We start from the raw sequence: 23,166 nt of genomic DNA, 5'->3' as shown, positions 1-23,166 counted from the left end.
TCAAAATTGACATCTTCTTTTCAAAAATATGATGTACGGTTGGAAAAAAGATACAAATGAAATAAAAGTATAAAACCAATGTCTACTCTTCCTTTTCTTTATCACTGGTTTATTGTCGAATGAATAAAGTAGCAAAAAATACTTTTATGATTTTCTTTTCAAATCAGTGAATAAGACAAAAGGAAACTTACCAGATTTCAATGCAATGATGAAAAAAAATAAAGAATTCGATTCATAAAACTAAGACAATAAAGTTGTTTTGTCTTTTGTGTAAAACACTTTAAACAAAAGTTACTTTATAAACACAGTATACCTCAAAAAACGAGTTCCAAGTTCCAACATAAAATTGCTTTTAAAATTGAATACCTTGTCACTTTTGTTTGAGGTACTCCACTTTATGGATAAAGACAAAAACGAATTTGTCAAAGTTTCTCTAACAATGCCTTGTTTTTAATCAAAATAAAGCATGGCATTGTCACTTGTCAGAATTTCTCATTGTTTCTCGAAAAAAAAAAAAAAAAAAAAAAAACTCCATAAAGTAATAGTTACCTTCGTAACGTAATCGTTACCTCCTATCGAATCAGATATTTAATTCTCAAGTAAAATTCGAAACATTGAATCAAATATTAATTCAAAAAAAACGAGACAAACCAATATTTCATTCGTTTGAATCTAACAGATTTCTAAAAGAAATTTTGATCTTCAAAAAGAAATACAATTTGATCACAAAACGAAAAAACAATAAAGTCGTTGTCTTTTGTTTAAAAAACCTTTTAAACATAACGTCACTTTATGTCTTCTTCAAAAAACGAGTTCCAAAGGTCATTGTCAGGTTAACTTTAGTCTACCTCAAAAACCGAGTCAAAACCAAATTTAAGGTATTGGCAGAATTGCTTTTGATAAGGATTGTTTTTCTTTGATTAAACAATCTTCAAACTTCTTTTCCAAAGTGGAAAAAACCAATGATGACAAAACCAATGTTACCTTCTCTTATCAGAAGGTTAACGGAAATCAAAGGTTTCATAATGCAATTCAATGTAAGAAGCCGTCATTATTCTGAAGATAAAATCACGAAAAACCGAGTACAGATTGCTTGACTTTTCGTCGAATCAAATATTTAATTATAAAAGAACGATCAAGACAGAAAAATTCATTTGTTCGTTCATTCGAATTTACTAAAAAAAGAAACTTTATTCTTTCAAAGCAAAATCAGTACGGATGGAGGAAACCACTTACTTGTGAGGGAGGATTACTCACTGATTACTTGAATCGCAGAATACTCCAAGCAGCGTTGATCGCAACGTCGATCACCTTTTCTGAATAAGAATTTCTCAAGAAAAACTACTGCTTTAAGATTGTTAGGGTTAGGGTTTAAGCCGAGGTTGCTTAAATCATTACACCCTGAGTATCTAGTTTGGAATACCCAAACCGCTGCTTCCAGCTAGTATTTATAGAATAAATACTGAATTCTATTGGTAATTGGACTCTCCTACAAGGCCCATTACACCGTTAGATCGTAACTAATCTGATGGCTCATATTAGAACATAAGTTGAGTATGACCCAAATACCTCAACAATAAGTTGGGTATAACTTGAGTACCTCAACCTAATTGGGTATGACTCAAATACCTCAACTAGTGGACAAATTCCTGAACTGCAAATCTGATTCTATATTCAGGTAAGAAACTAACTTTAAAAGATGTTAAAGTAGTTCCTAATTTAGAAAGAATTTAATTTCACTTAGCCTTTTATGCAATGCTAGCATGTGTATTTCTTTTCATAGTGGTAGTGTAACTTTAACTGTTAACTCTCAAAGCACGTCTAGTAGCTAAGGGCTATGAATGCAAACTGGTAGAGACACCATATGATTATAACAAAAAGCTTATACCGAATATGAATCAGTCAGAATATTCTAAACTGATTGGTAGTCTCATGTATGCAATGAGTTGCACTAGGCCAGACATAGCCTATACAGTAGGCATGCTGAGTCGCTTCACATGTAATCCTAGTACAGAGCATTGGACTGCCCTTGAAAGGTTAATAAGATATCTTGAGGGTACTACAAACTATAACCTTTGCTATATTGGACCTCCTCCAATTTTGGAAGGATTTTCTGATGCATCATGATGCTCAGACATAGGAAACAGCAAATTCACTAGTGGTTATATATTTACACTAGGTGGAGCAGCTGTTGCGTGGAAATCTAAGAGACAAACTTGCATTGCTCTGAGCTCTATGGAATCAGAATTATATGCTCTAGCCTCAGCAGGGGATGAGGCAGAGTGGATAAGAGATTTGATCCTGGATATTCCATTAGTTAACTTAAAGGTAACTTTCTTTGAGTTTGTTTTGTGATAATCAAGCAACGACAATGATAGCTAATAACTCACTCTATAATAGTAAGAGGAGTTAAATTAGGCTAAGACAGGCCGTGCTGAATTATCTTATTGAACAAGGAGTGATCTCTTTGATTGATGTAAGATCAAAGAAGAACATGGCAGATGTCCTTACAAAGGGAGTAGACAAAGATCGAACATTCAAAACTGTGGGGGAAATGGGGTTAAAGACCACATGATAGAACCCCCTTGTTTCGATCTATACTCTTCCAATCTCAGAAATAAACACAGCATTAATCGATATCTATAGACTGAAGGCTTAAGAACTCAGAACAATATTCAGCAGATTGGTAATCAGATGATAGTCGATTCCATTAACATTCTTATATGGAAATTGCTGAACAAGATAGAATGAATATACTACAGATTTAGGACTATTAATCAAACTAAATTGAAACACAGATAAACCTGAACAACATAATGGCTAAGCCATTCCCAGAGGTCTTCCCTCTCTCCGCAAGCTCTGCTTGTTGCTTCTATTTTCTCCTCCTCTTTTCCCTCCCAGTTTCCTCCTTTCATACTCCCCTTCACATAACAAACTCCAACAGAACTTACTCTTCTATCCAATCATCTTCTGCCAGCTGGAGTGACCAATGACCAATGGTGAGTTGCCACCTGTCCCTTCCCCTGTTTCAGATGTTAGACGTGCTAGGTTCTCTTATGGCTTTGCTACAACTGATGTTGCTTTCCCTTATTTTCCCTTCCGTTATATACTTGTATAACAAGGGGCTTATCAACACTCCCCACCTTCAGTTTCACCTTGTCCTCAAGGTGGAAATCAGGGAATTAAGTGTGCAAGTCAGTAAAGTCCTCCCAGGTATTCTCAAAACTAGGTAAATGCTTCCATTGAATCAGCACCTCAAGAGAGCCACGAGCTGAATACCGGATGTCTAAGAGAGCTTCAGGGATAAGCTGGAGTTCCCCATCGTCTGCCAAACATGCTGGTAGGGGCTGAGTAGTGATGTGTGGCCCAACGACCTTCTTTAATTGTGAGACATGGAAAACTGGGTGAACCTTAGAATCAAGTGGAAGGTCAAGCTTATAAGCAACTGGGCCAATTTGTGCTGTTATGGAATAAGGCCCATAAAAGCGGTGGCTGAGCTTCTCATTAGGACATTTGGCTAACTTCTTGAAACGGTATGGCTGAAGTTTGAGAAACACCTGATCCCCTACTTGGTAGGTAACATCTCGGCGGTGCTGATTCGTAGAGGAGCGCATGCGATCTTGGGCTACCCGCAAGTTGGTCTTCAGCTCATCTAAAATTTGATCCCATTCACATAAGAAGACATCCACTTTGGAAGTACTTCCGGCCCACTTAAGTAAAGGAGGAGGGGCACGGCCATAAACACTTTGGAATGGTGTCATCTTAGTAGCCGAGTGGTAAGTGATATTATACCAATACTCTGCCCAAGAGATCCAAGTAGTCCAATTCTTCGGCTGCCGTGCACAAAAACAGCGGAGATATATCTCTAGCCCCCGGTTCACCACTTCCGTTTGCCCATCCGTTTGGGGGTGATAAGCGCTGCTGAACTTAAGGTTAGTCCCGGTCAATTTGAATAACTCCTTCCAAAAGTTGCTCATGAACAATCTGTCCCTATCAGATACAATTGACCGTGGAAAACCATGGAGACGTACTATCTCTTGACTGAAAATCATGGCAACCTCCCTTGCTGTAAATGGATGGGTAAGTGCAATAAAATGCCCGTACTTTGACAGTCGGTCCACTACTACAAGGATGATGTTACCCCCTCGGGTTTTGGGTAAACCGCCAATGAAATCAAGGCTGATGTCCTCCCATATTTGATTGGGGATGGGGAGGGGTTGTAGCAGTCCTGCCGGCTTCATTGCTTGGTGTTTGCTTCGTTGACAGGTGTCGCAACTTGCCACGAAGTCTTTCACAGCTTTCTTCATACCAAACCAATACACAACTGCAGCCAGCCTTTTATAGGTACGAAAATATCCAGAATGGCCTCCAAAAGGGGTGGAATGAAATTCAGATAACAGTCTAGAAATGAGTGTGGAATTCTCAGGAATGACCAGCCTCTTCTTGTAAAAGAGAGTTCCATTTTTCAGTTCATAATCTGGAAAGTCAATGGAGCCATTGATCAAGGACTGAACCACCTTCTTACAACGCTCAAATTTTTGGATGGCTTCTGCTAGACTTTCTTCCTCTTCCCATGTTGCTGCCGATAAACTAAAGAGGTGGGGTATACCTTCCATCTGTCGAGACAAGGCATCAGCCGCCTTATTCTCACATCCCGGTCGGTAAATGATCTCAAAATCATAATCCAATAGCTTCATAATCCATTTTTGTTGATCTTCGGCTACCAATTTCTGGTCCATCAAATACCGTAAGCTTCTTTGGTCCGTGCGGACCTTGAAGTGTCTGCCCAAGAGGTAATGGCACCATTTTTGAATGGCCAGCACTACGGCCATCAACTCTTTCTCATAAACTAATTTAGTGCGGGTGCGGGGGGATAAAGTTTTACTCCAAAATGTAATGGGATGCCCATCTTGCATGAGGACAGCTCCAAAACCTACACCAGATGCATCCGTTTCCACCACAAATTCCTTTGAAAAATCAGGCATGGCTAGTACCGGCAGTGATGTCATGGCTACTTTTAATTCCTCAAAGGCTGCTGTAGCTGATTCATCCCATCGGAAAGCATCTTTTTTTAATAAATTGGTGAGGGGTGTGGCAATTTTCCCATAATCCCGCACGAAGTGCCGGTAGTACCCCGTGAGTCCAAGGAATCCTCTCAAAGCGCAGACATTCTTGGGCTGTGGCCACTCACTCATGCAACAGAGCTTTTACGGGTCTGCTGCAACTCCATTAGCTGAAATTATATGTCCCAAATAATCCAAGGTGGGTACCGCAAAGGAACACTTCTTCAAATTCACCACCAAGTGATTGTGTGATAAGAGATGGAGAACCTTTCGCAAGTGAATCAAATGATCTACGTCGGACCTGCTATAAACCAAGATGTCGTCAAAAAAAACTAACACAAACTTCCTTAAGTGCTCTCGAAATACCTCATTCATGAGTGCTTGAAAAGTGGCCGGTGCATTTGACAGTCCAAAAGGCATTACAAGGAACTCGTAATGTCCATCATGTGTTCGAAATACGGTCTTCTCTTCATCCCCTTGAGCCACTCGAATTTGATGGTAGCCAGACTTGAGATCAAACTTACTAAACACCTTGGCCCCTCCCAATTCATCTAGTAACTCATCAATTGCTGGAATGGGAAATTTATCGGGTACCGTAAGCTTGTTGAGTGCACGATAATCAACACAAAACCGCCAACCTCCATCCTTCTTTCGTACTAACAGCACCGGGGTTGAATACGGGCTCACACTTGGTCGTATTAGGCCAGCGGATAACATCTCACTGACTAACCTTTCCACTTCATTCTTTTGTAAATGAGGATACCGATATGGTCTGATATTTGGTGGATTGCTGCTGTCGACCAATCGTATCGAATGATCATAGGGTCTTCTCGGTGGTAAGTTTCTGGGTTCTGCAAACAGAGATGGAAATTCTTCTAGCAATTTGCTCACCTTACTACTGTTGTTAGCCCCTGCCTGAGCATCTGCTGGTACTAGTTTTAGCCAAATTCCTTCATCTTCCTACTGTACCAGTTTACAGAATTGTTGTAAGGTGGTTTCTAACCTGAGTAGTGCAGGGTCCCCTTTTAATGTCACTTGCCTTTCCTTCCACCGAAACTGCATCGTCTGCAATCGCCAATTGCTCTGTATCTCGCCTAACGACGATAGCCACTCTACACCTAAAATCACATCGACTCCTCCCAACTCGAACGGCAGCAAGTCCAATGTAAATTCCACACCATCGATCGCAATTTGTACATTGCGACACAGGCCTTGTCCTTTCACTATTTTGTCATCGCCTAATGTCACCTGGAAACACTTCTGCCCTTCCACGTTCAAGCCAATTTTTTTCATGATACTCAGCGAAATAAAATTGTGTAGCTCCGCAATCTACCAGCAACACAACAGGGATGTCTTCAATCGTTCCTTTAAGCTTCATCGTTCGAGGTGAATCGAGACCTGCTACCGAGCTATGTGACAGTTTGATTTCTATCAGGTTATGGGACTGTTGATCACTGTTCACTGCCTCCAACGCAATGTCCTCTGTTTCTTCTTTTGAACCTTCTTCATGTACAAGCATGACTCTCATCTGCTTCATAGGGCATTGATGACCTCGAGAATATGGCCCATCGCAGCTAAAACAGAGTCCCTTGTCCATTTTGGCCTTCATTTCCTCTGGAGTTAACCATCGCGGCTTGCTACTTCCGGCGGACGAAGTTGCAGGGGCATTCTTCGATGTCGATGGAGAACACGAAGTGTTTTGCCCTAAGGTTGGTTGGTTTGCTGTGGTCGAACCGAAACGATTAGGTTTACTTGGAGTGCTAGGATTAAATCGGGGCCCAATTGGAGTGTTTCAGTTCACTGCTACTGTCCTTTGGGCCGTTGGCTGTCCCCAACCAATGCTGGGTTGGGTTGTAAGAAATGGTTTCGGCCCACTTACTGCCAGATTTTTAGCCTCAATAGCTTGGGCCAAGTCCATTATCTGAGTTAATCCCCTTGGCTGAAACAATTGTAGTTCGGCCCTAGCCGCCTCCTTCAGCCCTGAAAGAAAAGCTCCTTGAAGCCAGTCGTCTTCTCTGGCGCCGGCAGTAGCGACGAGCGTCTCAAATTGTCCCCTATACTCAGCTACTATGTGATTTTGTCTGAGCTCCATGATCAATTCTAAGGGAGATTTTGCCTGTGTCGAACCAAATCGCCGCCGTAGTTCATACTTCAATTCTACCCACGAATGGAGAGGGTTCTGTAATTCCCTGAATTGTACCCACCCTAGTGCCGGCCCTTCAAAACAGATCAAAGCCGCTTGCAGTTTATCTGCTTTAGAAAGCCCTTGCAGCGTGAAGTATCGCTCAGCCCTCGCTGTCCAACCATTAGGGTCATCACCGTTAAAAATTGGTAACTCCAAATGGCGTGGAAAAAATTCTCGTCGACCCATCGGTGCCGTAGTTCGTTGCTGCTCCTGTCCGAGGGTTTCCTGGGTCTCGTCTCTTATGGAAGTGCGAATGGGATCGTTACCTCTATTTACGGTGTTCTCTGGCATGGTGTTTTCTACCTCTATCGACTTCCCTTTCTGCAGGTATGCTCTCAACTCATTAACAAAAGCTATATGGCTCTGCTCAACTCTATTGAGCTTGGAATCGATGATCGCCATTTGATCTTGTAAATCCTTCACACCAGTCTCGACAATCTCTACTCTGGATTCCATTCTACTTCTTACCATTCCCTGGATTCACGCGCTCTGATACCAGGATGATAGAACCCCCTGTTTCAGATCTATACTCTTCCAATCTCAGAAATAAACACAGCATTAATCGATATCTATAGACTGAAGGCTTAAGAACTCAGAACAATATTCAGCAGATTGGTAATCAGATGATAGTCGATTCCATTAACATTCTTATATGGAAATTGTTGAACAAGATAGAATGAATATACTACAGATTTAGGACTATTAATCAAACTAAATTGAAACACAGATAAACCTGAACAACATAATGGCTAAGCCATTCCCAGAGGTCTTCCCTCTCTCCGCAAGCTCTGCTTGCTGCTTCTATTTTCTCCTCCTCTTTTCCCTCCCAGTTTCCTCCTTTCATACTCCCCTTCACGTAACAAACTCCAACAAAACTTACTCTTCTATCCAATCATCTTCTGCCAGCTGGAGTGTCCAATGACCAATGGTGAGTTGCCACCTGTCCCTTCCCCTGTTTCAGATATTAGACGTGCTAGGTTCTCTGTGGCTTTGCTACAACTGATGCTGCTTTCCCTTATTTGCCCTTCCGTTTATATACTTGTATAACAAGGGGCTTATCACCACATAGGTAGGTCTTAATCCAAAATTCTATGTTATTTTGAAGTGTTTCGAATATGATCTAGCCATTGTTAACATTCATGACAATATACATATTTCAGATAATTTGGTAAAATTGTGTGAAGTATAAAGCTTTGTGAAGTCATTCCACTTTGATGATGTAGCAACCTTTATATGAAGCTTGATTACCTTATTATTCCAAACAAGAAATATAGAAATTGTTAAATAGGTTTCAATGATGTTATTGTTATCTATATATCATTCCACATCTGATGATATGTTTTCCATAGAAAGATTTGTCATTCCAATTTTGATGATACAATCAACAACTATGTTGGACAAGATGATTATAACATTCCAAATAAAAACATGGTATGGTTCTTGGTAAAAGAAACCATTTAGATCTTTTTCTTGTAGAGAAACTTGATGAAAATGCAAATGTTCTTTCAGTCATTATGTGGAAATGTACTAAGTTCTTTTAGTAAAACTAGATACTGGTATATATATATTGTCTAAATGATTGGAGTCATTTTCTTATGAAATTCATTGACAATTTACAGGAAATGACGAAAATGGAGGAGAGCATCTTAATCTGGAGCTCGACGAGGATGATTTACTTGATGAGTAAATCGTTCAAGGCTAGAAGGAACTATTATTTGTCCATACAAATTAAATAGTTTATATAAAACCTTAATTTGATTTGATTTTGTTTAGATTAATTCTAAAACTAATGATTCTATTTTAAAGTATTCATTTGAATTTAATTGGATATTATTAAATTTGGAAAGTTATGAATGATTCTGTATTGAGTTTGAACATTACATTTCTGGGACTAATCCAAGAGTCATATGTAGAACATAGGAGGAGATTGTTGAGGTATTTGAGTCATACCCAATTAGGTTGAGGTACTCAAGTTATACCCAACTTATTGTTGAGGTATTTGAGTCATACTCAACTTATGTTTTAATATGAGCCATCAGATTAGTTACGATCTAACGGTGTAATGGGCCTTGTAGGAGAGTCCAATTACCAATAGAATTCAGTATTTATTCTATAAATACTAGCTGAAAGCAGAGGTCTGGTATTACAAACTAGATACTCAAGGTGTAATGATTTAAGCAACCTCGTGCTTAAACCCTAACCCTAACATTCATTCCCTCCTCCTAGGTGTTTTGAGATAAAAGGTTGCATCATCAGAAATGCTTGAGTCTATAAACTATAGGCGGCTGTATTCTGCATGCCAAACTTGCTCACTGGCAACATATGAATTCCTTACTAGTATTCAGATGGTTGCCTCTACTATTGTTAATTGCCACTTTCTAGTGTTATTGCATATGCAAATTCGCAGAGATAAATTCACTACAATCAGACCCATAACTATCTGTATCGTTTGGGGAGTTCACCACTAAGCTAAAACGATACTGCCACTCTATGAATAAGAATCGATATCACAGAAAACCATACCAGGGGGTTACATAAGCCAGTACTGGATTAGTATATCGTCGACTGCTTGTATTCTCCGAAACCTTCGAATGTTCCTGGATTCCTTGGAAGCATAAAACAACAAATCTGAAATCCCACAATTCTTAAGAAACAAAACAATATATCGAGAAATAAAACTTACAGAGAGGATCTCTTGGTAGTTCACGTTAGTCTTCACAAGGCTTCTGTCGTATACAGAGAGGAACTCATCGGTTGACTGCCGAACCAGTTTAACACGGTAAACGATTAGTGAAACGATGGGAAGCAAGACAAGGGAGGCGAAGAAGATAACGGTAAGCCGGCGGCGATCAGAAGCAACGCTGCTACTGCTTCGATCTTCTCGATCTGTTGCTTCCGTCCGTTGAAGATCGCGATTGGGATTCGCTGGAATTCGTCGCTCTCGTCTCTTTCCCATCTCTACTTACCTTCACTGATTCGACTTGATTTCTCCAAAAACAAAAAAATCGAACTTTCTGAATAGGATTTAAATAGATCGGGTAACGGCATTACTACGTTGGTGTCCCATTGTATCGGATTCGGGCATCGATTTTTTGTTTACCCAAAAAAAAAAAAAGCAAATTATTGGGCACCGAGGGAGTAAATCGTTGATCAGTTCTTTTATTTCTTAAATTACATGGCGGTTACACTCAAAATTACAAGTTAAACTACAGTTAACTGGACGTGTAAAATGACAAAAAAATCACTTAGTATGTAAAATGATCCACCCAAAATGGGTGAAAGAATAATTTTATACCTCTGCTCATTCTTTCTCTATGCTTTGCTCCGTGGAACGGCCATGAACAATCCTCCATTGCATAAAATTGCCATACTTGACCCAATTCTCGCCTCAATCATTCAACGTTTCAGCTCCTCAAATGGAGATGTGGGAGCAGCAGACACTTCATTGTATGAGTGGCCAATGAGAATTTAGATCACCTCTCCAACGTGGGAGCAGCTGACACTTCTTTCATCACAAAATCTGGTCAAGCCCATGCCAAATTCACTTCTTTTTTTTTTTTTTACAGTTAATATGTAGGATTCACTGGCTGCGTTTATTTGCTGGAATAAAGGTGGGGTGGGAAAATTCTTGAAAAGAGTGCAGATTTTTTTACTTTTCCCTTAAATTCTAAAATGATAGATTCAAGAAAACTTGTCTGCTGATGTCGCAATCCAACTTTCCCACCCCAAGCCATTTTAAAACCCCACATATTTGGTGGAATTTTGTGGGAAAAGTAAAAAGTGGGACCCACCACTATCACTTTTCCACAAAACCCTTTCCTTCTCCCTCACCCCTATTATACATGGGACCCACATGTTTTTTTTTCTCACCCCACCTTTGCAAACAAATGCAGCCTAGTGGTTCCAAGTCTGACTTGCTCTGATTTACTATGAAATGTTCGAATAAAGTCTTGATGTTTCACACTGAGAACAAAGCAAAACGCATAATTAGTGGGACCAATAAGATTTGAATCTTAAGTCTGAACTCCAGCTTTGATTTACTGTGCAAGTGTCAGATCAAGTCTTGATTAATTGTAACCTTGCAAAGCAAAATGCTTAGTTAGTGGCGCTGCCCCAATTTACTATGAAAGGGTATGATAGGGTGTGTTTGATAATGTTTTTAAAAAATGTTTTTGGCATTCTTCTGTTTTTTGGGAACCGAATAGAACGGGTTAGAGGCATTTTTGTTAAAATGGTTTGTTCTTCTGTTTTTAAGTCAAAAAAGTGTTTTGCAGAACATCAAAAAGATATTTTTACCAAAGAATAGAAACAGAAATGATAAAATTGGTTCAAATTGAAACCTTAGAACGAGTTTATCAAACACTAACTTATTCTAATAGTATTTTGAAAATATTTTTAGAACGGATTTATCAAATGTCCATTTCCAAGCAAAGAACGATATTTTAGCATAAAAACATTAAAAAATGGTTTTGCTTAAGAACTGATCTCTCATAATGGAAACGTTACCAAACACATACATAAAGTCTTAATTGTTAACCCTGTAAAAGAAGCAAGATGCATACTTAGTGGCACAAATAAAATTTGAACTCTTAACCTTTTTTTTTTTTTTTTTTTTTCTTTTTAACAAAGGAGATAGAGACTATTACATATATTATAGGAAGACTCGACACATGACCTCTTCAATTGGAGGTGCCGGTATTACCAACTGAGCTGTGCTTTAATGGTATTTTTTTTTCTTCTTTTCTTTTAGGTGAAATGCCAAAATTTGCCAATTGAGATAATTCATTATATAATTAATTAAATACTTGATTAAGGGTTTGTTTGGTTACATGAATCCATAATTTTCATATCTCTGGATTCATTAACATAAATTTATACCCGTTTGGTTGTGTGAATCCATGGATTCATGAAATGTTGGGATTCACATTTTTACATTAAAAATGTGAATCAGTTGATTTATGAGTATGAGGTGAAATCTGGATATTTCACTCTTACTATAAAAGTGTTAAAACATTTGTGCCATTCACAAAATCACCTTGACGGAACTCTCCGAACCACAAATTTAGGTTAACCAAACAACTAATTTTATGAACCATGGAGTCTGAAATCTCTAGACTCAAGTAACCAAACAGGCAAACATGCCCTAAATAATTATTCAAACTCAATTTATGTATAATTATAATTCAACTAAATTAACTTTCATTAAAAATAATTTTAAACTAAATTAACAAAGGATGAGGTAAAATTGGACCAGATTGGTCCAAGGGCTATTTATATTTAAAATCCTACCCAACCGAGTAAGACTTGAATGTTGCGCATTAACCTGCTTTCAATCTTGAGATTTTGATCTCGATTTGTGTCTCGCTTTCAACCATCTGCAAGACAAATGCTCGAGATCAAAATCTACACCGTTAGCAGCATAATTAATGTGCAGTAATGAAGTTGAACCGTAACCAACCACACTAGATCTAGTAATTTTGAAACCCAAACTAACCCTTTTAGGTTAGAAAGGTGACACTGAACTCAAGATTGATTTGAACAGTTTTGGGTCGACAGAGATTTATTGATCCCCTATGGGCAAAGCCTGAAGTCCACATTAATGGCCCAGCTAATTGAAAAGCCCAGAAGTGAGCTAAGAACCAGGTGACACGTAAAGCAATTTCCGCAACACTCTTGAAAAGCTAAACCCTCTGGAAGCCCCATGCATCACGACACGTATCTCCTTCCAACTGCACCTCATGCGCATCGATAGACTTAACAGAAGTTTTCATTCACTTCTCTTTCCACACAGAAGAAAAGAAAAACCCTATTTTCTCTGGTTCTCTCTCAGGATCAGAAGACATTTTCAGAATGGTGAAGCTCGCAACTGCTAGAGATATCAGATTATACGGTCCATGGCTTTCCCGTCACAAATTAGAATACATAAATGCAGGGATCTATGTTTTTGCTTCGATTATGCTGCTCGCTGGATTTGTATCTCAGTTTTCCATGGAAGCCAAATCGGGCCTCGTTGTCATCTTCATAGCTTTGTTCTTATACATCTTTGTAAATCTTCACGATCTGTTCGCGCATTATGCTGGTATCGATTATCGCTTATCAGTGATGGGCTTCGACGCACAGCTTGTGCTCGTAGAGTTCTCTGTTCCAATCGTTCTGGCCTTTGGATCGATTCTTACATTCGTAGCTATTCTTCTCATCTTCATTCAGGTAAGTAATTTTTAGCCTGCAATTCCAATTTCCAAGCCATATACATGAGCTTTCTCGATCAGTGAGCTCGAATTGCATTGCAGGAAGAGAAAGGGTTAGGTTATTACAGATGGGAGAAGCATTGTCTAAGCATGTTGGTTGCTGGCCCTATTTTATGGCTTCTTGGTTCAGTGCACAATTTATGCCAGATTTACGAGAGAGCTGATGGCCATGTTCAAATCTTACAAGTTAGCACTCAGATTCCATTCTTGATGGGAAGCCTTCTTTTTGCGGTTGGCTCTGTTCTTAACTTGAGTGAGCGAAAAGGGAGAACGTATCATGGCTTGATGTTACTGGTAAGAACTGATTCAACCCTAGAATATTAATTCAGGAAGAAAAGATGCTTTTGTTTGACGGAAGAATAAAATGGTCTGGACAAAAATGGATGAAAAAAAATACAATATTTTTATTGAAATTCCAAAATATCCAAAATATGTTTTGTTCGATAAAGTGGGAATGACAAGATTTCTTATGACGTGATAAAAAAAAAAATTTGGGTTGTAAAGTAGGACTTTACAAAACGGAGGGAATGGAAAAACTGTTATATTATTTATTAATTTTTTATAAAGAAATTTTCAGTGCACCCTTATTATTTAGAGTTAATTCAATCCATAGAAAGAAAGATTTACTATTGCTAGGATTTTTATCAGGTAACCATTCATTTCCATCATTTACATTCAAATGCTCAGATTAAATTAAATTAATTTTTTTTATCTTCTAAATCTTACATCAATCTTATCTTTGGATATGATTAGAGGACATCGGCCAAAAGAAACTGATAAAATTTCACTATTACTAACGTTTTCTTTAGTTTTCCTTGCCTATTTTCAATATTATTTTATATTTTAAGTTTAAAAATGCTATTTGTAATACATGACTTTCAAATTTTGTGAAAATGTACGATCGAGAGAGGAATTATTCACAGACGGTGGAGGGGTTTTTTCATTGAAATTTATTTTTTATTTTAAAATAGTTAACTTGCTTGTATTAACATTTAACTGTACAGTAATTTTTTGACGGCAGGTATGTCTTCGTTATATTTTTACGTCATATTTTTACCTTATAAGTGGTCTAATTCATGAATGAGATAATTCAAGAGCGAAATTAATTTTAAGGGATAACTGAGAAGCGACATTGAATTTTTCTTTCTCTTTCTTGTTTTCCATTGATAGTGAGTTTTACTGTTTATTTTTTCATTTTTTTATCCTATGAACAAACGATACACTGGTTTCAGAGTCACAGTGAGATTTCCCTAATTCCCTTATTTTGATTGTTCTTGGCAGGGAAGGAACTGGGTATGGATGGGAATCTCAGGGAGCTTGCTATTCTTGTTTGGGGGAATTGTAAACTTGGTGAAAGTGTTTAAAATGCAGCAACCAGGCGGTTTGAGGTTAGAGAAGCTGCGAGGTGGGGCACATGAGAAACTCGTTCTGGAGAGGGAAGGTCGAGTACCTCTCATATTGGAAGAACAGCTGAGGAAGAAAAAGCAAACGGTGGAAGAACCACCACCACCAATTATAATCCCTACTCCTTACAAGGATGTCCTAATTAGTGGTGGTAGAGATATCCTAACTGGTACTGGCAAGGCTTGAGAGCATAAGATTTTTGTTTGTCTATGGTGTCTCGTTGATATTGGCTTTTTGTTTATTTTTCGCCACTAATATTTGTTGTACAAGACTATGAAACGATCTACATAGATATGAATGTTCAGTTGTAGATTACAGAGCCAACAGGGGTAAGAAGTTTTTGTTTTGGCCATTTCCAAAAAGGGCGTCGTTTCAATAGATTACAGAGAACCCAGAACTTATCATTACAATATGCGAGCAAGAACCAAAGCCAAAAAGACTTCGAACACTGTCATTCCCCTGCAGCACCTCCCAAAGAAATGTTGACAAACTCTGCTACTGACTTCATAGCTTGATCATCAGCTTCGTCTTGGGTCATCCCGTTCAACTGTAGGTGTTTCTTAGGGATCTTGAAGGAGTGATCCCCTCCGTCAATGGTATGCAACTCATTGGCACATTTCATTTTCTTCCGAACGATGGCGAGTTTGTCCAGTGGACATAGCCCATCCTTGCTACCCTGTGGGGAGATAAGAAAGCATTCAATTGGAACCAAAAAGCAGCAGAACAGGAACACCATAGCCAAGATATAAAGCCAAAATGTGTAATAATTGTTTCTTTTTAGAAGGGGAAAAGAATTTTGTTGCACCCATAATGCGATCTAGATGACTTCGCAAGAGAATTTAGAAACCAACTGGGAAAGGGTCGAAAACCCGAACATCTACCAGATATTGATAAAACATTTAAGTGCCAAGCCTATTTTTCTCTATTCTGGATCACCTCCCTGGGAGAAGTATGTGTTTTTTTACGCTTTTTCACCATACAATAAGATCGAGATTCACGTGAGACCATTAGAAGTCTCACTTCTAATTCATTTTACCCTAATATCCAGAAGCGGGCCCCACCCCAACTATGTACGGAGATACAGCAGGGGAGCACAAAACTAACCCCTTACGAGTAGATGATTCGATCTTATTTTCCTCATGCCAAGGGAGTATAGGCCGTTTAAACCATTGGAGTTTAGACAAATGCAGAACCCCAGATGCACATTAGATTTAATGATCCAACGTAAGTTGAATCTTCAAACAATCCTACGGCACTACATCAACATTGTGGCAAGGTAGAAGTCTTTTTTGATTAGATTGCTCTCTGTTGCCCAAAGGGCTATTAAATAGCATGTTGGATGCGGTTCAAATTTTGTACATGAGTAGATACCCAATTTCCCCACCTGTACACAGTTCTATTCTAAGGGGAGAAAGGGAAGAACTAGAATGCTGGTCCTAGTAGGGTGGGCTCTCACATACAGAACTCTTTTAACAGTTGTCCAAAGGGGTATATAGTTTAATCAGTGGCACTGATGGAGACTAAAAAGAATACAGAGCTATGGGAGAGAACAAATAGTTGTCTGAGGAATAGAGTGTAGTTAATGCTGCAACAGAGGTCTGAAATTCCAGATTTATCAGATATCATTGTGCAGTACCCATCAGACTTTTGTAGGTTTGCATGGAACAAATGGGAACTCATGCAAATGCACAGGAAAAAATATGTCTGAAACTGAGTTTGAAACTAGACAGATGGCTCTACAGCAGTGTCTACGGAGTACTGAGTGTCCAATGGGCAATGTACCACATTGTTCTGCCACATGGAAAAATTGTATAGGCAATCAAAGGGAGCTTAACTTTATGAGGCAGTGAAGTGAGTCAAGATTCCTAGTATTCTGAAATTTTCAACAAGAAATATAGCTACCCAATAGAATATTGGTTTTCTAGACAGTCCATAAGAACAAAAAAGAATAAGGAATGTATTTCATTGTATTCGGAGTTTTCATTTAAGAGGCATCCTAGGTCAGATATACCAATCAGAATACGGCTAATATCCATCAGCAATTCTGCATGTACAGTCATCCAAAAATGTTGATGGCGGTCCACCAAACAAGCTACTTAAAACTAACATACCCAGGGTGGCAAAATGCTAGAAAAATGATGAAATTTAAATGTTCTTACCTGTACAAAAATCACAGGAGTTTTAAGTTGAAGTAGAGTTTCGTCTCGAATTGCTCCATTCATACCCTGCGCAAGACAGTGAGATGAGAATTGAGGTTGATAAATTTTATTAGGAACAGGGTGCCTTCATGGTTGGCAGAATACAATGAGAGTCTGGAAATATAACAAAGCAAAAAGAACTAAGCAGTACCTCAATTGCACACTTAGTTGATTCATCAATACAAAAAATTCTTTGCTTTTTATTAAGCAAAGAAAGTCTAGCTCAATTGATATATTCAAACATGAAGAATGCAACAGTAATCTACATAGATCATTCGTACTGATTACGCATAGTAGGGCAGGTTGGTAGGTAACCCTTACTGTAAAGCAATTCTAGCACACACATAACAAGGTTGCACACAATACTGCAAAGGATGTTTATCACAATAATCCAATGAATCCTCATAGGCTCCTGCTCTAAGATGAACCAAGTTTTAATATATAAGAATTCCTTGGAAACCAAATCATAACATTCCCCAGGATTTGTATGATGGGAACAAACATTGAGATTTTTATTGGAAAATCATCTGGAAACTTCCGGTCGAAGGCCCTCCGTTTCTTTAGCAGACATCTCCTGAGATTTTACAGTTTGACAATTACAAGCTTCTAACATGGGAATGGATAATCCCTAGTTATGTTTCTGCTAGCTATTTTAATGTAAAGCTAAGATCAAGGATGATTTAGTCCCATTTAACCCCCCAAAACAGAGAATTAGAAATAGTGAAAGGAATTAGTAACTTGAGTGTTGAGACTATTCACGGTTATGAAGGTGGACTAATTCGAATTGTAGGGTTCAGTAGGAAGTCAACTTTCAAAATAGCAGCAAGACCTGATTGAGTGCCAGCATGGTGGTTGCAGTCTTGCAGATTCACAACAACCTTCAAGTTCCCTTCACAGTAGAGCAGATGTTGGTCTGAGTTAAAGGTTAAACTCAAACATGAGAATAATGAAAATAGAAAGTAACATGATAAAGGTAATTCAGCTCTCTCAGCTAGGTTCCTCAACCTTGTGTATTTAGCTCTCAGCAGAATGTCCTTGCCCTTCTTATAACTCAAGCAAGAGACAAGAAAATCACACAAAGCAAGGCTTCAATAGTCAACTTCACAATATTTACTGGCTGAGAACAGCCAAGAAAAAAGATTAGAAACTACTAGTTTAGGAAATAAAGGATACTTCACTGAGTTATTTATCTAAGATTCTCAGACACAACAAAAACAAAAACTCCCTAGTTGCAAAATTAGAAACTAAGAAAATAACATACTTAAAATTTTATCAAGGTCTCCAGCTTTTAGTCTTCATACAAAAATCTTCCATTGCTATGGTATTGCATCCCACAAAATCTCCTTAATATTCTCATTAAGGTCCCAAAAAGGGTTATAACACTGTTCACATGAACAGGGTTCTGACCTCTTTCTGGCCCGTAAGACCTGCGATCTGGTTTGACTTGGTCCACCTGGCCCAAGTGAGGTTGCTTCGCTTTTCCTAGATTCCATCATATTTTGTGACAACACTAGTGAGAGTCGTCTTAAGCTCTCACAACATATGCTAAACCATATATACTGGCTTATTTCTTAATTTTGCTTACCAACTCAAACTGTCTTCCAAGACCAATAGTATCTATGTGATAACATGGAAAATAATCAGATGATCAGGTAAAGCAGTTTCAGCATTAAAAAGAACACATAGATTGTAATTAATCCATTCATTTTCCTAACGAGAAACTCCACAAGTTGATATAACACTGACATCCCATCGGCAATCTCAGTCCATTCCATTTGTTAGGTAGTATCATAATTCACTAGTCCAATCTTGAGTATAACATCAATATCTCAAATTCTACTGCATTGAACTGCTAAATTAGCAATATTAAAGTGAAAGATTCAAGAAGCTCAAATAGAAGTAAAAGAAGAAAATCATGACCCATATGTGTCACAGCTATCACCAAATACATTATTTTCTTTTGAGATAATTTTTTAACATACATAACATGTTCTTCTTTTCCTCTGGGTAGAAAATAACATGTTCACGACATGTAGAAAATGTTTATTGCTAATGGTCAAACTTGATTATACAGAGTTATAAGCTTCTATTGAAGAATTCAAAATGAACCATAGATGACAATACCAGATGGCATGCAAGCAACAAGAAGCCAGCCTAAGTGCGCAATAAACATAATATAGCAACAGTGATTTTATGTAATTATGCTCATATGCCACATAGAACTCACATCAAATTCAAGATGATATAGAATATGTCAACAATGCATAATTGAGTAACAACCTAATATGAGAAACCCAACATACGATACGAATCGTGTGATATTATATAACCATATTCATAAAAAACCAAGCAAAAAACATATATCAACATAAACCTGTGAAGTGTCAAACAAGGCGAGTTGTCACCCTGGACATAGGGACTCTCAAAGGAGTGGCACCACTACACCGCTATCTAGACAACTAGTAAAGGAACAGAACTCTGAATGAAGCATTCAAAGGTTTCAAAGAAACGATCAACCTATCAAGGACACACAAACTAGAGATTATAAAGTGACACAATGAACCACTACAAACCTTTAGTGGGTATCCCAGGCAAACTATTGCAGAAGCATTTATGCCTTCCTGAGCAGCCACCATGCAGCTGACTCTGTAGACATTAGAAGAGGAATATAAAACTTAATCACCAACAACCCAAACCAAATGACATAAACAAAATAGAGAACACCCTTTATTTATTTATTAAATTTGTGGCACAGGAAATATTTTGACAGGCATGTTCTTTGAGAGGGTACCGAGCATGATTTGATTCATATGAATACCTGGAACCCATGGACTTCCCCACCAAAATCAATCGGTGCCCAGAAAATCTTGCAACAGCCGTCTTGACAACATCAGAATGGTATTCAACCAACTTCTCTGCCTTCGGCGGGGCTCTCCGCTTCCCACCAGAGATGTCTGGAACAGCTCAGCCCAGTTAGTAAAAATTTCCATAGCAACTCAGCAAGATCACAGAAAACCCTAACTTTGAATTAATGACAACAAATTATCAGTTGAATTCTGTGCTTAAATTCTTTACTAATAAAGCCAATATAACCAAATATGGTTGTAATCTGGGGCAGAGACCCCTCTGGCCCTATTTCAACCAAAATGCCAAATTCACCACTATTTGCCCCCCACCCCCGAAGTTAAATCCTGGCTCCACCCTTGTTGTAACGTGAAAGTAAGATTGACATGACTAATTATAAAGATCTATTTCAAATGAAGGAACCAAGTAACATCTGCTGGGACGTAGACTTACAAGGATAATCAAATGTAACAACTTCAACAGCGTCCAGCGACTTGCTTAGCATGTCCTTCCATCTACATAAATTCCATACTTTTAGGTTGACATCGCCTCATCAAATGCAATTATAATCTAAAAACACTTAAAAGTAAATTTTCACTTAAAATGGAACCAGAACAAAAACTGAGATTTAGACCGTTAGGATGCTTAGTCAAGCAAATGTTCAAGTTTCTCCAATTTCTGTTGGATAGCATTCAAATCTGTTCGTAAAAAATTAACAAGACAAAATCTAATTATTCGAAAACTCTTATCTGGCGTACACTTAGAAAAATTAAAATAAAAGTACATCAAATGATGAATATAAATAAACTGTTGAACTAAAAAGCGACAAAACATTAGAAGTCACTAAATAGAGGGAAGACCTCAGCATCCAGTCAGAAGTTGAAGGAGCTCCAGCGCCATGAGCAAAAACGACGAGAGGTGAGATCTTCTGAGTAAAATCCCCGGTTGATTCAGCTTCAATATGTTCCTTACGACGACGCTTCGAAGGAGGAGAAGAAGCCATGGATAAAACTTCAGTCAGTTGCTTCTGCTTTATCGAAACCCTAAGAACGCGAGAGGATGACAGATTTCGCGCCAATTTTGTGAGAGAGAAATTAAATCAGCACTGATGCAATGGGAGAAAGCGTACAGATGTGCACGTACGTGAATGCATCTGAGACATCAAAATGGAATCCATCATGGATTTCTAATTTAAGTATTGGATATTGATTTTTAATTTATTCCAAACCGTTAGTCCAAACAACTAGTCAACACTGAACTAAAATTGCACCGAAACTATTATCTTTTAAATGAGCTATGTTTGAACTGGGGGGTTTTCAGCCCGAAACTGCTCCAAACCACACTGTTAACACCTCTAGCGCGTCAACCAACCTTGGTACCACAAGCACAACATCCAATGTCCAGGACAGACACCTTGCCCCAACGCATGGGGTCTCAATTCCTCAACCACAGAGAAACGAGAGACGGAGAAATGAATCTAGCTTCTAACCCTTCCTTGTTAGGTTAGATCACTTAAGCAAGTAAATCCCCTAGCCATCAATCTGGCTTTTTGCATGTCCATAGTGCTCAATTACATAAACCTATTTGCAGCTCACACTCTTCTTTCTTTCTTACTTACGAGTAAAACAACCGATCCCACATTTTCTTTTCTTTTTTTTGTGGCAGGTAGTCCTTTATTGGCAAGGGTAATATTCTCCCTTGACGTGTACCAGCTTTGATACTAGATGTCATGTACTTTGAGCAATGTACTAAAAGCTTTAAAGCTGAAAAAGCAAGTGGATCAAATCCAAATTTAACACAATACATTGTTGGGTTTGGGTGTCTTATATTCTGTAGATCCATATAAATATAGTTTGATTGCATTTGTAATTAGGGTTTGACAAAGGTAAAATTATAAATATACAAAGATTAGGGTTTTTTTATAAATATTCTCTGTTGCATAACTTATATATGAGAGAGCAAGAAAATGACATCACTAGTAAAGTGTGAGTGTAGTGAAAATTTCGGACATAAAGTAAATCCTCCTTTTAGGTGGACGTAGATAATCTTACCAAATCATGTTAAATTCTTCACTGTTCTATTTATGTTATTCTTCGGAATTATCTTCCATCCCCAACATACACCAAATTGGACCTTAGTACCCACATAACAATGTGTCTGGTTTTCAAAAACTCAATGTAGAAGTACTTAGCTTGCTTATCTTTCAAAAAAAAAGAAAATGCAGACAACACTTCTATTTAAAAATATCTCAAAGTGTAATTGGTGAAGCGAATGTTGTTGATGTTGTGACCTGGGTTCGGTATAATACCAATCACTAAAGAGGCAAATGGTAGCTTGCTATTTAGCATTCATCTCAATCCGTATCTAGGCATCGGTAAAGATCACTTCTATTGGATTGAAGAATATTGGTGGCATGGTGATTAGAAGCGTAGAATGGGTTACAAGCTGTGCTCCATTAGAAACGAACATTGATTTTGTGTTATTAAACATATGGGGTGGCGCATAATAGGCGTTAACCCAGTTGGCTAGCGCGATCAGCTCTTTTTCATCAGCCTCTCGAGTGATCAACCTGAGGTCGAGCAACAATTCCAGCCACCCTCTCACCCCAATCTTTTAAGATAGCTCTCTCTCACGTGGTATGATAGCTTCTAATAACACAATTAATTTGAAAGCATCCCATTCGAATCTTATTATTATTATTTTTTCATTTTTCGGGTAGTTGCATCCTCTTCGGCTAAGCATGGGTCACAAATTCCGTGAATGATACTAGGCCTCCTGTGAATATCAATATGATTGCATGTGAATCTCAAGTTTACAAGACTAACATGGTTGGTTGTCGAACTCAAATTTCCGAACATTGTCAAGCAGGACGCAAAATGTCTTTCGCATCCCTATTTAATACATTATATTAACATACAGGACTTTTATTTAGAAATAACTCAAGTATATATTTTTGAAAAGAAATAATTGGGTCATTATAATACCAATCACTAAAGAGGCAAAATGAGTAGTTACTTGCTAGCATTCATCTCAATTTGTTTTTAAGGATCGGTAAATATCACTTCTTTGGATGGAGAATGTGTGGGGTGAAATAAGCTGTACTCCAAGAAAAACATTGATTTTGTGTTATTAAACATATGGGGTGGTGGCGCAGTTGGCTAGCGCGTAGGTCTCATAGCTATAGAGTGATCCTGAGGTCGAGAGTTCGAGCCTCTCTGACCCCA

At 38.2% G+C, this 23,166-nt stretch overlaps 3 protein-coding genes and 1 non-coding gene across 6 annotated transcripts in view; 2 read left to right on the top strand and 2 right to left on the bottom strand.

Moving 5' to 3' along the window:
- The window catches only part of LOC149029760 (Glycosyl hydrolase superfamily protein), a 35,918-nt gene extending 25,653 nt beyond the window's left edge, over nucleotides 1-10,265 (bottom strand). The window contains exons 1-2 of one of the 3 annotated variants that reach the window (XM_089142101.1): nucleotides 9,932-10,265; nucleotides 9,772-9,845 (exon numbers count right to left, since the gene is read on the bottom strand). In XM_089142101.1, coding sequence (XP_088998227.1) covers nucleotides 9,772-9,845; nucleotides 9,932-10,204 — 347 coding nt within the window. In that variant the 5' untranslated portion in view covers nucleotides 10,205-10,265. Of the gene's footprint in view, nucleotides 1-537; nucleotides 9,854-9,931 lie in introns of those variants that run through there. The other 2 variants (XM_089142099.1, XM_089142100.1) reach the window with 2 other exon arrangements.
- Nucleotides 10,266-13,069: 2,804 nt separating this feature from the next.
- On the top strand, nucleotides 13,070-15,580 carry LOC149029759 (polypyrimidine tract-binding-like protein). Its single transcript, XM_089151398.1, has 3 exons — nucleotides 13,070-13,455; nucleotides 13,539-13,790; nucleotides 14,778-15,580. The coding sequence occupies exons 1-3, from the start codon at nucleotides 13,099-13,101 to the stop codon at nucleotides 15,084-15,086; spliced, it is 918 nt and encodes a 305-aa protein (XP_089007524.1). The 5' UTR covers nucleotides 13,070-13,098; the 3' UTR covers nucleotides 15,087-15,580.
- On the bottom strand, nucleotides 15,342-21,027 carry LOC149029758 (alpha/beta-Hydrolases superfamily protein). Its single transcript, XM_089151411.1, has 6 exons — nucleotides 20,803-21,027; nucleotides 20,396-20,457; nucleotides 19,917-20,052; nucleotides 19,672-19,744; nucleotides 17,060-17,125; nucleotides 15,342-15,576 (listed from the first exon to the last, which is right to left on the bottom strand). Exons 1-6 carry the CDS (start codon nucleotides 20,943-20,945, stop codon nucleotides 15,352-15,354), a joined length of 705 nt encoding a protein of 234 aa, XP_089007537.1. The 5' UTR covers nucleotides 20,946-21,027; the 3' UTR covers nucleotides 15,342-15,351.
- Nucleotides 21,028-23,081: 2,054 nt separating this feature from the next.
- On the top strand, nucleotides 23,082-23,166 carry TRNAM-CAU (transfer RNA methionine (anticodon CAU)). The gene is given in 2 exon segments: nucleotides 23,082-23,119; nucleotides 23,131-23,166. It is a non-coding gene; the product is annotated as a tRNA-Met (tRNA).

This window comes from Hakea prostrata, chromosome 1 (genome assembly GCF_041222555.1).
Source record: "Hakea prostrata isolate BN-2017 chromosome 1, UWA_Hpros_2, whole genome shotgun sequence".
Taxonomy (NCBI): Eukaryota; Viridiplantae; Streptophyta; class Magnoliopsida; order Proteales; family Proteaceae; genus Hakea; species Hakea prostrata.
Note: the sequence above shows the minus strand (reverse complement) of the source record. Positions and strands in the feature narration are given on the sequence as shown.

What these genes read in the sequence shown, in the direction of transcription:
- LOC149029759 (XM_089151398.1), top strand. Translation starts at nt 13,099, where the DNA reads ATGGTGAAGCTCGCAACTGCTAGAGATATCAGATTATACGGTCCATGG. An exon ending in TTCTTCTCATCTTCATTCAG is followed by an intron (nt 13,456 to 13,538) that starts GTAAGTAATTTT and finishes ATTGCATTGCAG; the next exon opens with GAAGAGAAAGGGTTAGGTTA. An exon ending in ATCATGGCTTGATGTTACTG is followed by an intron (nt 13,791 to 14,777) that starts GTAAGAACTGAT and finishes TGTTCTTGGCAG; the next exon opens with GGAAGGAACTGGGTATGGAT.
- LOC149029758 (XM_089151411.1), bottom strand. Translation starts at nt 20,945, where the DNA reads ATGGCTTCTTCTCCTCCTTCGAAGCGTCGTCGTAAGGAACATATTGAA. An exon ending in TGTTACATTTGATTATCCTT is followed by an intron (nt 20,053 to 20,395) that starts GTAAGTCTACGT and finishes GAGCTGTTCCAG; the next exon opens with ACATCTCTGGTGGGAAGCGG. An exon ending in CTCCTGTGATTTTTGTACAG is followed by an intron (nt 15,577 to 17,059) that starts GTAAGAACATTT and finishes ATCTCCCCACAG; the next exon opens with GGTAGCAAGGATGGGCTATG.